Source organism: Aristolochia californica, unplaced genomic scaffold (assembly GCF_029961685.1).
Source record: "Aristolochia californica isolate CCGP_79_NKW_82.1479 unplaced genomic scaffold, dmAriCali1.0.hap1 SCAF_11, whole genome shotgun sequence".
NCBI classification, from domain to species: Eukaryota; Viridiplantae; Streptophyta; class Magnoliopsida; order Piperales; family Aristolochiaceae; genus Aristolochia; species Aristolochia californica.
The window spans coordinates 31,532,241-31,548,160 of NW_027181782.1; the positions used below are offsets into that span (position 1 = coordinate 31,532,241).

Consider the following 15,920-nt stretch of genomic DNA (forward strand, 5'->3'; position numbering starts at 1 on the left):
ATGATGTATTGCATTCGAACATTGTTTCACATTAGCAGTAATGCATGTTTTTTCGACTGTCATTGTCCCAAGTCCATCAACCCGGTGAAAGATAGGAATGGTGTACCTTTATGTCTCGTGATATCTAAGAATGTATCCCCATGTTCAATAGAATGTTCACATTACTGCAAAAAGAACACTGGTCGAATCATTCAATGGGCATACTCTTGGCTAATGCTATTGAGGGGCATACGCCAAATTCATTTGGTGGCACCCCAGAATCGATATTTCCTCTTCAAATAGCTCCTCGGAGAGGAGGCTCAAAGACCGCGGCGGGTAGCGAACCATTTCCACTGAACCACGCAGCCAGAAAAGTTATTCCATTCGCACATTTTTCGATCAACAGAGAGCGTAGAGCCTCTGATCGTATCTACCAGAAGCAACCAATCTTGTGATGATGCGAGTGTCTTTTTTCCCATCAATAGGATCTAGACTTTGATATTTAATTGTGAAGTTTCTCAAAGTGTCTTGTTTTATTTTGATGGCACAAAACCAAGTAAACGACTTCATCTTAAATGTTGAGTGTGTGTTCTCATCTCAATAATCAATTTTGCCTTAATTGTAACTTTCTCTTTAGTCACCTAATAATTAAAATATTTTTTTAATTATAAAATTTAATAATAAAAGTTATTAAGGAAGGTCATTTTCTGATGTTTGGGCAGCACAGAATCATGAGAGAAAAGAAAATAATATGGAAACATATTTTCTCTCTCAGATAATCAAAAAAATTGGAGAAAAGAGAAAAGAAAAGAAATGGAAAATGAAGAGAAAAATTTATAGGGGTGATTTGGGATATTGGAAATTTCATACATCTCCTTTCTTCGTGGTGCCCTATATCCTCCTCAGTCGAGCTCCTATATCACCCCTAAATCAGAGTTTCTCGGATTCAACCCAAAACTCATGGACGAAATCTCTATGTTTCTTATAGGATGAATGCCTCCTAAAAAGATTTAATTAATTTTTGAAATCACCACGATCATAACCTAGATTATATTGAGTATTTATACATAAAATTAGTAATAGAAAATGACTATTTATGGCACTCGGTGATCTTGTCGTCTTCCTTCGGTTTCGATAATGTAAGCCTAGTCTGCAGGCTTCTATTACGACGGCATATCGTTCACACCCCCATTCCCTAAAAGTTGAGCATTGGATTAGAACAAACGTAAAGTTTGGAGTGAAAAAAATCAAAGAGAGGGTGTGGAATACTTTTGGCAAAAATATTAGCAACCTACAGGTGAGATGGTACATACTGCATGTGAAGTTTATCAACAACAACAAGTTCTCAAAGGAAATGATAATCTAATTGAACATGTTTGGCTCACTTGTGAGAAACTAGATTGAAACTCAAGAAGATTGCACTTTTGTTGTCACATAAGAGAATAGGTGATTGTGGAATAGGAACATGTAGATCGCAAAGGAGATACGTAAGCCAAATAAGTTCAACTGCAGTGTGCGCAAGAGTACGATACACAACTGGAACATGATACCGTTGGTTGCTTTTTAGCACTCCAAGAAATCAAATTGCCTCTAAGATAAATGGAGTAACCAGAGGTGGAGCAACGAGTGTCAGAACAACCAGCCCAGCAGCATCAAAGTAAATAACTAGAACACCAGGAGTAGCAGATGGGCGAAAGGTAAGGCCAAAGTGAATGGTGTCTTTGACATACCGAAAAATACGCTTAACAACAAGAAAATAATCTTCAGTGAGAACATGCAGGAATTGGCTAACATAGTTGACCACATGGGCTATGTCAGAGAGAGTAATGGTCATGTATTGAAGGGCGCTAACGAGAGACCTATAAAAAGTGGGATCCAAAAATAGAGACCCATCAACGGGCAGATGTTAGGAAATGAACATAGGCATAGGAATAGGTTTGTTATCAAGTAGTTGAACTCGAGTAAGAATATCACATGCATATTTGAGTTGATTGATAAATAGTCCATTGATAGTTGTCAAAGCTTCAAGGCCAAGAAAGTAATTGAGATGACCCAAATCTTTAGTGGCAAACTCAAAATTGAGCTTATGAATGAAGCTGGTGATAAGAGCGGAGTTGTTGCTAGTAATAATGATGTCATCAACAGAAAAGAGCAGATAAATAATGTTTGAGCGGTTATAAAAGACAAACAAAGAAGTGTTAGCACAACTACAAGAGAAACCAAGTTGAGTGGTAAAGGAGCTGAAGCTTTGGAACCAGCTAAGAGGCGCTTGCTTGAGACTAGAGAGCTTTCTGCAACTAACAAACGTGACGATGAAAACCAGGGTCAATGTAGCCAAGAGGTTGTTCTATATAAATATTTTCAGTGAGTGTACCATTGAGGAACACATTATTGACGTCAAGTTGGTGAAAAGGCTATTTGTTGGTCATGACAATAGAGAGCATAACTCGGAGAGTGGTAGCCTTTACTATAGGACTAGAGGTGTTAGTGTAGCCAAGACCAGGTACCTGAGTGTAGCCCTTGACAACGAGGTGTGCTTTGAGACGCTCAATAGATCCATTAGGCAGATATTTGGTTTGAAACACCCATTTGGAGCCCACAATGTTGGTGTTGGCAAGTTGAGAGACTAAAATCCAGGTCTGATTATTTTACAGAGCTTGAACTTCTTCGTCCATGGCAGCAAGGCAAGCAGGATTCTTAGCGGCAGATTTGAATCTTTTAGGCGCAATAGAGACAAGGAGAGTTAAGAGAAGTCCAGAGGATCCCACAACACCGAGGTTGGTCAGATGTCGTGGTTTGAAAATACTAGTTTTACCTCGTGTAAGCATAGGGTGAGAACCCAATAGTAGTGTAGAAGTAGGAGCAAGAGGAGTGATTCGTGTGTCGGTAGGTTCTGGACTGGAAGCCCGGTGTGGCGAGGAGGGACCTGCAAAAGAATCAATGGCCTACATGGATTCATTGATCGGATCAGTACAAATAGAACATGGGGTAAATCCGGATTGAGAAATGTGCGGAAAATGGTGTGAGGAGGAAGGAGGGGTTGTTATTTGGATAAGACTGGGTTCTAGAAAATTGGAAAAATGGAGAGAGGAAGGGGGTTTGAGCCTGATATGATTTTATGAAAGAAAAGTTGTGTTCATTAAATTGAGTATGGTGGGTGATATAGATCCGAGAGATGACGGAATCAAAGTAGCGAAACCCTTTATAAGAGGGACTATAACCCAAAAAAAATGCAAGAAATACTACGAGGTGAAAATTGAGTAGACATATAATCACGTAAGCAAGGATAAATACTACAACCAAAGGGATAAAAAATTTCATAATTTGGAAAGGAACCATATAAAAGTTCAAATAATGATTTACCTCCAAGAAGTGATGTGGGCAAATGGTTGATGATGCAAGCTGCAGTGTTGAAGGCTTCAACCCAGATGCGAGGAGAAAGATGGGAGTGAAAAAAGAAGTGTCAGGCTAGTCTCAATCACATAATGATATTTGCGTTTTGTACGTCCATTTTGGGTAAGTATATATGGACAAGAAAGTTGATAACGGATGCCAGAGGTACGAAGATGAGTTTGAAATCAAGAGCTAGTAAATTCACCTCCGCCATCACTTTGAATTTTTTTAATATGGGCTGAATATTGATTGTCCATAAGTTTTTGAAATCGTGTAAAAATATCATAAAAATTGAATTTGAATCTCAAAGGATAAAGTCAAGTAAAACGGGAAAAATCATCAATGAAGATAACATAATATGCAAATCTTAAATGGGATTTGATAGGTGAAGGACCCCATATGTTACAATGAATAAGATCTAACACATTAGACGACTTATGTTCATGATGTGGATAAGGCATACGATGATTTTTCACAAGTTGACATAAACTACATAATGATGGAGAGGGCAATTAAGAGGTTAAATATAAATGTCCTTGTTTATATAAAGAAGAAATAATAGAATGATTTACATGTCCAAGGCGAGCATGCCATAAATCATAGGAAACATGTAAAGATATATTCTTAAGAATAGAAAGAAGGGTTGCCACGTTCCAGCACATATAAGCATCCATCTCTCTTACCAGTTGGCACCACCATTCCTATGAGACAATTCTGGATAGTGAAAAAATTATTAGTAAATGTAAAGGTTAAAGGAAATTAGACGTTAATTTACTAATGGATAGTAAAATGAGGAACAACTAAAACATCTAACAATTGAGTATTGGGGGTAGGAGAGATAATACCAGTGTGTGAGATGGGTTATTGAACATATGAACAGAAGCCCTAGTGTCCAAGAATTAGTCAGAGGGTGCAGATCCATTGAGAGTGCACGATCTAGTGAAAGCTTCAACAAGATGGGCACGAGACTCACAAGACTCACTGCAGGTATAACATTGGTTGTAGCGATCAACATAGTTACCATCAAGATGGCTTATCTGGTAGTGAGGAGGGCTACACCCTAGACTAGAATGAGTGTGGCCTTGGGTGCGACAAGAGCGGTGGTGGCTCAACAGGTCCGAACCACGGGATGCTACTGTAAAAGCAGCAGTCGCAGCAGAAACATGGCTCTTGAGAGATTTATGGAAGAGCTCAAAGCTCTTGGCTCTAGAGATGAGGTTGGAGAAACGGGGAAGAGGTGTGAGGGCCATTTGGGTGACGGAGAGGGTGAAAAATTCAACATCGAGTCCACAGAGAAACCAGTGGAGTTTGTTGGTGTTGTTGACAAGTCTACCGATATGAAGATGATCGCAGAGACCCTTGAAAGCACGGATGTAAGCCACAACAGATTGATTGCCATGTTTTAGCTACTGGAGGTCGTCTTTGAGATGGATTTCTCAAGCCTTCGACCAATGATTGAAGGTATTTTCCAACACGAGCCAGACCTCACGTGCAGTGGAGAGGCCAACGGCTTCGGCAATTGCCTTTTCGATGAGAGAGGAAAGGAGGAGGTTGAGAAAACATTAATCCATTGCTCTCTATGCCAAATATTCGACAGTAGGTGTGGTAGAATCCGCAACGACAAACTGAGGTTGTGGTGCAAGGTTCCTTCCACATAGCCGAGGAGATTTTGATTTTCCAAAAGAGGACTAAGTTGACTTTTTAAGAGGAAGTAGGTTATGGAGGAGAGTTTAATGGTAATCATATGGATTAGGGTATGAAAGGGAAGAATTGTTAAGTTGTAGAGCCTAATTAATGCCTTATGCTGAGTTGGTCGCGGATCAACCTTCGCGGTAAGGTCGTCGTGGGGTTGGAAGGGGGGCGAGAAGCCCCCCTCCCGGGGGTGCAGGGGCGGAGCCCATATCCGATCCACGATATATTGATTGTTGTTTCATTAAGGACAATTTGGAAATTTTACTCTTGTAATGCGGTTGCCCTAGCTTTCTCTTTAAATTGGAAGGTGCCATTATTAGGGTTTTATGATCTTAATCCGAGGAACATCTGGAGTTACAGCCCAAGAGGTTAGAGAAAAACACATGTATATCCGTGTGGTTTCTCTTGTAAATTATTTAATTTTTATAATGGATTAATGCAACGGCGGAAGACAGGACGTAGTCTTACCTTGAGGCGAACCTATATAAATCTTATTTGTTTTCGTGCTTATTTTTCCTTTCTTACGTGATTATTATTATTGTTCTCGTTAGTTTGGAATTAGGGTATCTAATTCTTAATGAGAAGATGAGAAAATGATTCAACGGTCATTGAGGTTTAACTCGAGAGACCGACTACTTTACGTTTTTGATCTTCGAGATCATTGTCACGAAGGAGAGACGAGGTAGTTGGGTTGAAAACTTCGAAGAGAAGCAATTGTTTTTTAACTCTGTGAACCAAAAGCTTGTTGAACCAAGTTTGGCTCGATGTGAACCTGGTTTTTCCTTGCAAACCCAGTTTCCCTTGCGAACTAGGAGTTGAGCGTCACGACAAAAGTCTGACGATTCAGCTCGTCTCTCTCGTTTCCGTCTGGTTTCAGCTGGTGTCACGGCGAGTGTGACGATTCAGCTCGTCTCCGACCATTATTTGTTTAACAACTCCTCCTTTCTTCTTCCGTTGTGTTTCCTTCCTCACCAGAGATGGTTCGATTTCTTGGAACCGAGCGAAGCAGCCTTTTCGGAAGGAGGCGAACACGGTGGTGAGTATTTCTGCCTTTTCTCGAGCGGGCCAAGGAGGTAAACAGAGTCCCCGAGAGGATGTGCCGACGCCAAGGTCTGAGGCGCAGATGCACGTCGAAGGAGCGGGAAATTTAATCGATGGAGGGATCGACAGATATCTGATACCATGAAAATATTTAATTAAACTTTGAAATCACCACGATTATAACCAAGATTACATTGAGTATTTATATATATATAATTGGTAACAAAAAATGACTATTGCTAGCACTCGGTAATTTGGTCGTATGCAGGCTTGTGTGAAACAGAGAACCAAAAAAATAATAACAGAGATTGAACGAATGGTTTTCCGATGATTTATTCTTCTCCGTTTAGGAGGTATTTATAATACATTACAAGTTGATTTTAGGATCAATGTAGATCCTAAAATCAAGGAATAGAATCAAGAATATAATCACGGGATCGGAGGAAACAATCACGCTATACAGTTTCCTTCGATCTCGCTATACAGTTATACATTTCAACACTCCCCCTCAAGTTGGTGCATAGATATCAGTCAAACCCAACTTGTCAATTATACCATGAAATGCTTTCCCTGATACTGCCTTCGTGAGCATATCCGCCATTTGACTCGCAGATTGAATGAAGGGGAATTGTATAATCTTTGCATCGAGGTTCTCTTTGATGAAATGACGATCAACTTCAACATGTTTAGTGCGATCATGTTGAACTGGATTTTGTGCAATTGCGATAGCTGCCTTGTTATCACAGTGAAGACTCATAGGTTTGTCTTATTCAATCCCTAGGTCTCTCAGTATATTCCGTATCCATAACAACTCGCATACACCATGAGCCATACCTCAGCTTCAGCACTTGATCTTGATACTACCTTCTGTTTTTTGCTTCTCCAAGTGACAAGATTCCCTTCCACAAAAGTAAAGTAACCCGACGTGGATCTTCTGGTTGTCTGATCACCTGCCCAATCAGAGTCTGTATACCCTTCAATACTAGAGATACCATTTTTTGAGAATAACAAACCTTTTCCTGGAGCACTCTTTAAGTATCTCCAGATCCGATATACTGCTTCCATATGTTCTTCACTTGGTGCATGCATGAACTGGCTCACAACGCTTACTGCATATGCTACATCGGGCCTTGTGTGGGATAGGTAGATTAATCTTCCAACTAATCGTTGATAACGCCCTTTGTCTGCTGGAATTTGATCTGGAAGAATTCCGAGTTTATGATGCATTTCCATCGGCGTCTCTATTGGTTTACAGTCAAGCATTCCGGTTTCAGCTAGAAAATCCAACACATATTTTCGCTGTGAAAGGAAGACTCCATGTTTCGATCTTGCAACTTCAATCCCCAAAAAATATTTAAGTTGTCCGAGATCCTTCATTTCAAATTTAGTAGCTAAATACTCCTGTAAAGCTTGCATTTCACCTGGGTCATCTCCTATCACGACCATATCATCAACATATACAATTAATGCTGTTACCTTTCCTTCTATGTGTTTTATAAACAAAGTATGATCTGAGTTACTTTGTTTATAACCAAACTCCTTCATTGTAGTCGAGAATCTCCCAAACCATGCTCTAGGTGACTGTTTCAGCCCATACAATGACTTCTACAATTTACAAACTTTACCTTGAGACAAAGAACCACTTTTTACACCTGGTGGTAGTTCCATGTAGACTTCTTCTTCTAAGTCTCCATTGAGGAAGGCATTTTTAACGTCAAATTGTTGCAGAGGCCAGTCTCGATTTGCTGCTATAGATATAAGAATACGAATTGTATTGATCTTAGCTACTGGTGCAAAAGTATCCTGATAGTCTATTCCATACTTTTGCGTATATCCTTTTGCAACTAGCCGAGCTTTATATCTGTCAATGCTTCCATCCGGTTTGAGTTTCAATGTGAACACCCATCGACATCCAATTGTTTTTACTCCTTTAGGTTGGGGAACAAGTTCCCAAGTGGCATTTTTTTGTAGAGCCTCCATCTCTTCGTCCATCGCTTTTTTCCATTTTGGATCAGCTAATGCATCCTGCACATTACTAGGAATAGAAACCCTGGATAATTGATCAACAGTAAATGCATATGATTTAGTCAACCTATGGGAGGACACATAGTTATTGATTGAGTATTTGGTCTTTGCTTCAAGATCAGGTTCATACTATTTTTTTGGAACTCCCCTATTCAATCTTTGTGGATATCTAGAGGTTATGTTTTCTGTAGGAAGACATGTTTCAGTAGACTCATCAAACACAGGATTCGTATTTACCTGAGGAGGAACATTCTGGGTTGATTCTTCAGTTGTTGGTGCAGACGGGGGCAACCCTGGGGGTTCTTCAGGTGAAATTACTGAATCACAGTCTTGTTGCATATCTTGACACTTAAAAAATTCATTCACCGCTTCTAACTCAATAACTTCGGCACCTCTTTCAACATCTCCGTTAGCTTCATGTGGAACATTCTCTTCATTTGAACTCTCCCCTTGAAGAGATGTCCAAGAAACTCCCCCTGAATAATAAGGGACTGATTCATGGAATGAGACATCTAAAGTCACATGGAGCTTGTTGGTGTGTGGATCATAACACCGATATCCTTTTTGAAGATCAGAGTAGCCAACAAATACACATCGCTTGGCACATGGATCAAGTTTATTTCGCAAGATCTTTGGGATATGAACATAAGCGGTACACCCAAAAATTCGGGGTTCAAGATTTGGAAGATGGGGAATTGAAATCAGGGATTGCAGCTTATGTAGAGGAGTTTGAAAATCCAGTACTTTAGAAGGTGTTCGATTGATGAGGTAGGCAGCAGATGTGATAGCTTCACCCCAATAAAATCGAGGCATGTTCATGCCAAAGAGAGAGGCACGTACTACTTCCAAAAGTTGTCTATTCTTTCTTTCTGCCAATCCATTCTGTTGGGGAGTATAGGTGCAAGAAGTCTGGTGACGAATTCCATGAGTGGTCAAAAAAGTTTCGAAAGAAGCATTAACAAACTCAGTACCATTGTCAGATTGCAAAACACGAATCTGCTTTTGGTATTGAGTATGTATCATGGTATGGAATTTCTGAAATGCTAGACTCACATCACTTTTGTGGATAAGCAGAGATACCCAAGTCATTCTAGTGCATTCATCAATAAATGTCACAAAGTAACGAGCTCTAGAAATAGAGGGAATCTTGGCTGGACCCCAAACATCAGAATGAATAACCGCAAAAGGTTCGAAACTTTTATTCAAACTCGGGAAATAAGCAATACGGTGGCTTTTAGCCAATTCACATGTGTCACAATGAAAATGCACATCAGTCAAACCTGAAAAAAGTTGAGGTCGCAATTTCTTAAGATAACCAAAGGAAAGGTGGCCTAATCGTCGGTGCCATAACCATACAGTTGTTTGAGCATTATCTTCACTGCTAGCTTGATTTGTCTGACTGATTTTCGATCCCCCGTTTTCTGTCAACTCCAAATAGTAGAGTTTGCCCCGTCTAACACCATAACCAAGAATCTTCTGGGTTAGAATGTCCTGAAAGACACAAAATGAGGGCCAAAAAGTTACAGTACAAGCAAGAGTGGAAGTAATTTGGCTAACAGACAAAAGGTAATATTCAAGAGAGGGAACCACAAGGACAGTATCTAATGTCAGATTATTGGATAAGATAACAGATCTTTCCCCAGTAATAGGAGAGGTACTACCATTGGCTGTTGAAATAACAGATTGTGGAGAAGGTAGGATGGATTGTAACTGACTGGGATCCCTTGTCATGTGATCGGATGCACCTGTATCAATAATCCAAGGTCTATTCTTAGAATGTACAGAAAATACTAATGCATTATCGAGAATACCTGGATGAGCAACATTTGCAGTAGGTAGCTCCTGATTCTCTTCCATGGATGTCACCATAGCTTTCCCAGCAGTCTTGTTACGGGGATTTTTCGAGAAATCCCACCACTCCGGATAGCCAATAATCTCATAACACCGGTGTTGTGAATGTCCTTTTTTTTCCGCAGTGAATACATACACGATTGTTACCTTTGCCAGAGGATTGAGGGTTCCGACTGTTTGATGATCCTTGTCGGCTTTGGTTGACCAACATCGCCGAGTTCTCGGAGACTGGGCGATAGCTCCCCATTGTCTGTCTCTGTTGATATTCGCGTCTGACATAGGCATATGTACTTTCCAAATCAAGTTTGGGATCTTTTCGCAAAATTTCTCCACGAACTTGATCAAATTCGGAGTCAAGCCCACTGAGAAAAATATGAACCCGAAGCCTAGCCACTGCAGAGTGCAACTGGATTAGCCCTTCGACTGTTCCTTCCTGAGATATAGTTCTATGATCAATCTCTTGGAAAATAGCAACCAGTTCATTGTAGTATGTGGATAACGGTCTACCATTTTGTTTGGTAGAAAAAGATCTCTAGTTCAGCACAAATATACAAGTTTCATCGGACCCATCATAGAATATTTTTGATACTACTTCCCATATCTCCTTGGCAGTGGAGAGGCGAATAAATCGCTGCATGAGTAATGGACTCATGGAGTCAATAAGCCAACTTTTAACTCTTTGATTTTCAGTAATCCATGCTCCAAGATTAGCATCACCAGATGCTGGTTTTTTTGTTTCGCCGGTGAGGTATCCAGCTTTGTTGCGTGCGCCAATTCGCATCTCCATGAGTTGGGACCATAATGAATAATTGGTCTCATCGAGGATAATTCCAGTTGGAAACGCATAATTATCTTGGTGGACTATAATCTGTGGTGATGGGATAAGGTCGGTAGATGCGCCTGTAGAGGTGGCCATCGATCTGATTTTTTTTTTTTTTAATCCGGTCCGGTTCGGTTCAGTCCTGTCCGGTTCGATCTGGTTCGGTTCGGTACTATCTGGGCGGATTCAATTCTGGTCCGCTCCAGTGCTGGTCCGATCCGGTTCGATTTTAGACCGGTTCGGTCCGATTTGGTCGACCCGCCGGTCTGGGTCAACAGGAAAAATAAATCAACAGTACCTAAGTTTTTAAAAAAATACCGTCGTCTTCGGCAACGGCAGCGGAGCGTCAGCTTCGGTTCGGAAAAGGGTGGTGATGATGTCGTCGGCGATCGTCGGAACTCGTCGGCGACGTGATTCCCACTACGTAAAGCATTTCGTCTTCGGTAACGACAACCTTCGTCTTCGGCAACGGCTGTCTTCGTCGTCGGCAACGGCAACCTTCGTCTTCGGCAATGGCAGCGGAGCGTCGGCTTCAATCGTAACAGTGTGGTGGTGCCGTCGTCGGCGACGTTCTTTTGGCGTCGGGATAGCCGGAATATGGAGTTGCAGAAAAAAAAACAGAGTTCTGCAACTCCGACGGATTTTTTCTTCCTCCGGCTTCCTCCTTCGGCGATTACAGGAGCACTTAGCTCCGACTTTCTGCGACAGAAAAGAGAGGAAAAATCTCCTGCTCTGATACTATGTGAAACAGAGAACCGAAAAAATAATAACAGAGATTGAACGAATGGTTTTCCGACGATTTATTCTTCTCCGTTTAGGAGGTATTTATAATACATTACAAGTTGATTTTAGGATCAATTTAGATCCTAAAATCAAGGAATAGAATCAAGAATATAATCACGGGATCGGAGGAAACAATCACGCTATACAGTTTCCTCCGATCACGCTATACAGCTATACATTTCAACAGCTTGTGTTGTGGCGGCATATCGTTCACTCTCCCCTCTCGGGTTTCCGCAGCCACCACCTCCGTAGAAGGGTTCTTCTAAGCACGATAGTCCACACAATCTCATAGGAAGGATCCCAGTGCACCGGTGAATCCGGCCGACCTCATATGAGGAGGAAGAGCTCCCTCAGTCTCTCTCATTCTGCCGGACAGCAAATCCCAACTCCCAACATATTGTCTTTTGAGGCACGATGAAGAAGCTTCTCGGAGCATCCTTACCCTACCGGAAAAAATCTGGTATGGTCATTCAACGTTTTTATTCTGGTTGATATCTCCCTGAGCAATTTTTTTCTTATGATCGATACAGCTTAACTACCAAATATTTACGGCAAATCCATAACGCAAAACGAATAGCAGTAAATTCACAATTTCTATTCTAATTTGGATAACATATTTATTATGTAATTATATTTTTTATTTTTAATAAAATGAGTTGAAATTAAGTGATCTAATTTTGTTACCAATTAAGGAATGGGTCATGGATATGGGCCAATTGAGTAGATTCTATTGGGGGATTATGAGAACCCTATATAAGGAGACACAACATGGTTGTGGTCCTGAATATACTAAATCATACACAGGTTCCCTTCTCCCCATCCGGAAAAGAGATGAAGCTTTCATTAAGGAATAAAGCGATTTAGTAGAGGATATCGTTTTCAATCCTAATATTCTAGCATGTTGTAAATTATGGATTATAATTTACTATTAGGAATTCTAACACAATTGACTAGATAAAGCAAAGGGAATTTTACCAAAATACCGATTTAAAAAAACTTATTTATGAAAATACCGACGATTCCAACTTATTTGTAAAACTACCAAACTTTGACCGGTCCACTGTACATGTGGACATTCAAAAGCGACACGTAAGCTTTGATCGCTTACGTGTCGACACCTCATCGATACAGTAAGGTAGTTAAACACATGGGCTGCCACGTCATTATTTTACACGCATGTCATTTGACACGTCATTATCAATTTTTCGCTATTGCCCCGTCATCTCTCGCCACGTCAGCTCATTCCACGTAATCCCTTCGTTTTAATTTTTTCGTTATGTTTCTTCCTTGGCCTTTCTCCTCTCCTCTCGTCTCCTCTCGCCCTCGCTCCTGCTGCCGCCTCTCCCCTACTGCCGCAGCTCGGCCTCGGCTGCTCCCCTGCTGCCGCCGCTCGGCCACTACCGCTCCCCTGCTGCTGCCTCTCGGCCTCGGCCGCTCCTCTGCTATCGCCGCTAGACCATGGCCACTCCCCTGCTGCCGCTGCTAGGCCAAGACCGCTCTCCTGCTGCCGCCGCTCCGCCTCACCCTCGACGCCTCCCCTCTCTTGTTCTTCTTGTCCGTTCCCTCTATTCATCCTCTCGCCGCCCCCCTCTTGCCGCCCCTTCTCTCAGAACCGAAGCTCTACTCAACCTCCAAACCCGATTTAGGAGGGTGATTTTTTAGGGTTTTAGTTAATTGAATATAATTATTGTATTTAATTATAATGTTGATTTGAATTTAGGTGTTTAATTACTGTATTGATTATTTTGTGATTTACTATTTAATTTCTGATTTTATGTTAATGAAATTTCTGCTAAATTAAAATTATTGTAAAGTTTTGTAAAAATTTTAATTAAATAATATATTTTTTAATAATTTATTATTTTGTAAATAAGGTGATAAAAAGTATAAAAATAAATTATATTTTTAAACACTAGAATAACTTTTTTGTATATTTTTTTAATTTATAAATATTTTAAATGGATAATATATGAGTAAGACTTAAGAGTAATTTTTTTTATTTATAAATATTTTATATGGATAATATATGGGTAAGACTTAAAAGTAAAAAAGAAATTATTTATAAATATTTTAAATCCATAGTAAATGGGTAAGAGTTAGATTATTTTTATTTATAAATATTTAAAATTTTTAAATATTATTATTTTGTAGATAAGGTGATAAAAAGTATACAAATAAATTGTATTTTTAAACTATAAAATAACTTTTTTATATATTTTTTTAAAATTTTAAATATTTTAAATCTATAATATATGGGTAATACTTAAGAGTAAGATTTTTTCTATTATAAATATTTAAAATTTTTAATATTATTATTTTGTAAATAAGGTGATAAAAAGTATACAGATAAATTGTATTTTTAAACTCTAAAATAACTTTTTTGTAATTTTTTAATTTATAAATATTTTAAATCTAATTAATTTACTTATTTTATTTTATTTTTTAAAATATGAAGAAATAAAAAGTGTAACGATTTTTTTAATTAATAAATATTTTAATTGATATTAAATGGTGTTAAATAAGTAAGAGTTAATTTTTTAATTGTTTATTAATTTTTTTAATAATTTATTATTTTAAATATAAGGTAATAAAAAGTGTATTTAATTTTTTAAAAATTTATTCAAAATTTTATCAAGTAATGACATGGCATAATACGTGTCAACTATACTGACGTGGCAGTCCATGTGTTCAACACCATACTGCACCGATGAGGTGTCGACACGTAAGCAGTCAAAGCTTACCTGTCGCCTTTGAATGTCCACATGCACAGGTCAAAGTTCGGTAGTTTTGCAAATAAGTTGGAATCGTCGGTATTTTCATAAATAAATTTTTTTAAATCGGTATTTTGGTAAAATTCCCTAAAGCAAAAGCAAATTAAGATCAACTGATCATGCGGTGTTTTCAACCTTTACTAAGCCAGAATCTCTTCCGTTCCTTTCGCCTGAGCTACGATCTTGGCCTTATTAACGTCCGGAAGCTTCTGTTTCTGTTGCTCCTTTGCCGGCTTCTTCTGTCTAGCAAGCTCAAGATCCCGACTCATCTTCCTTCTGTACATCTCCGCGAATGTGATCGGCTCTTCAATGATAGGCTTTTCTCCCTCGGGGACCTTCAGAGGGTACACGGTCGCCTCCGGCGCCGGGTTTTGGAAGGTGGCGATCGACAGGCGGCTGTAGTTTGAGTTCACCACCGCCTGGTGGTCCGCGTTCTTGAACCTTCCGTTGCTAAGATACTGCAATTAATATCCATGAAACCGACATTAAATTACTGATGATCACACGTAAAAGGAAAGAGCGGAAGCCGTACGAGTGATCGGAAACCCACATGGCCATGGTCGCCGAGGTTGACGACGAATGCGCCTTCAACAGGCTGCACGGTGATCCAAGTCTTGCCGTCGTCGCGTGTGGCCTGGAGGCCGCCGACCTGGTCCTGGTGGAGGAGGGTGATGGTACCGGGGTCGGTGTGGCGTTTGAGGCCGAGAGTTAGATCAGGCTGGGGGCATTTAGGGTAGAAATTGATCACTACCTTCTGGTCCATGTCGACGCAGGCATTTGTTAGAGCTTTTTTCTCCAAGCCCAAGGCTTCCGACAACACTTCCAGCAGTTTACACGCCAGGTTCATCAGCTTCTCGCTGTATTCTTCAACGACTTCCTTCCATCCATCGGGTTTGTCCGGCCAGCGCGAATAGTCGCGGGCCTTAATGGGGTACGAGAAGTACGTCACAATTTCCCGCCAGTCTTGTACTGCTTCTCCCTGACAGCAGAACAGAAGACTTTCGCTAGTCAGCCATGGACGCGGATGATAGATCGATCTTGGGGTGTCACGAACAGGGCTAAGTACTATGTGAAACTGTTCATATTGTAATTATGTACAGTGAAGGCAGTGAGAAGAGCAGGACGTACCTGGAGGTGGCTGGAGACGATGAAGCCACCCTTCTTACCGCCGGACATGTCGAAGCGGAGCTTTTCCTCCGGCGGGAGGGCGAAGAATTCACGAGCGAGGTTTGTCATTCGGGAGATGAGGTCGAGATCGACGCCATGGTCGACGACTTGAAATATCCCCCAGTCTTCACAGGCTTCAACGATCTTCTGGCAGACGGCGGCACGGCCGTCCGGCGAGTTGATCTCCACCAGAGAAATCACAGGGATTTCGTCGCTGAACTCGTTATAGGCGACCTTGGGCCTCTCGTCCTCGTCTCTGATGAAGCTCGCCCGGAGCGTCTTCTCCTCGGTCAGCGTCGTACGAAAGGGCCTGGCCGAGTCCATTGCAGCTTATGCTTGGAGAGAGAGAGAGAGAGAGAGAGAGAGAGAGGGGTGCTGAGTGGTGAGCGTTGAGAAGG

General features: G+C 40.6%; 1 protein-coding gene across 1 annotated transcript; it reads right to left on the bottom strand.

Annotated features, from left to right (window-relative positions):
* Positions 1–14,188: 14,188 nt before the first annotated feature.
* On the bottom strand, positions 14,189–15,889 carry LOC137943945 (naringenin,2-oxoglutarate 3-dioxygenase-like). The gene is made up of 3 exons (XM_068789390.1): positions 15,484–15,889; positions 14,906–15,334; positions 14,189–14,813 (listed from the first exon to the last, which is right to left on the bottom strand). The coding sequence occupies exons 1-3, from the start codon at positions 15,844–15,846 to the stop codon at positions 14,496–14,498; spliced, it is 1,110 nt and encodes a 369-aa protein (XP_068645491.1). The 5' UTR covers positions 15,847–15,889; the 3' UTR covers positions 14,189–14,495.
* Positions 15,890–15,920: the final 31 nt, after the last annotated feature.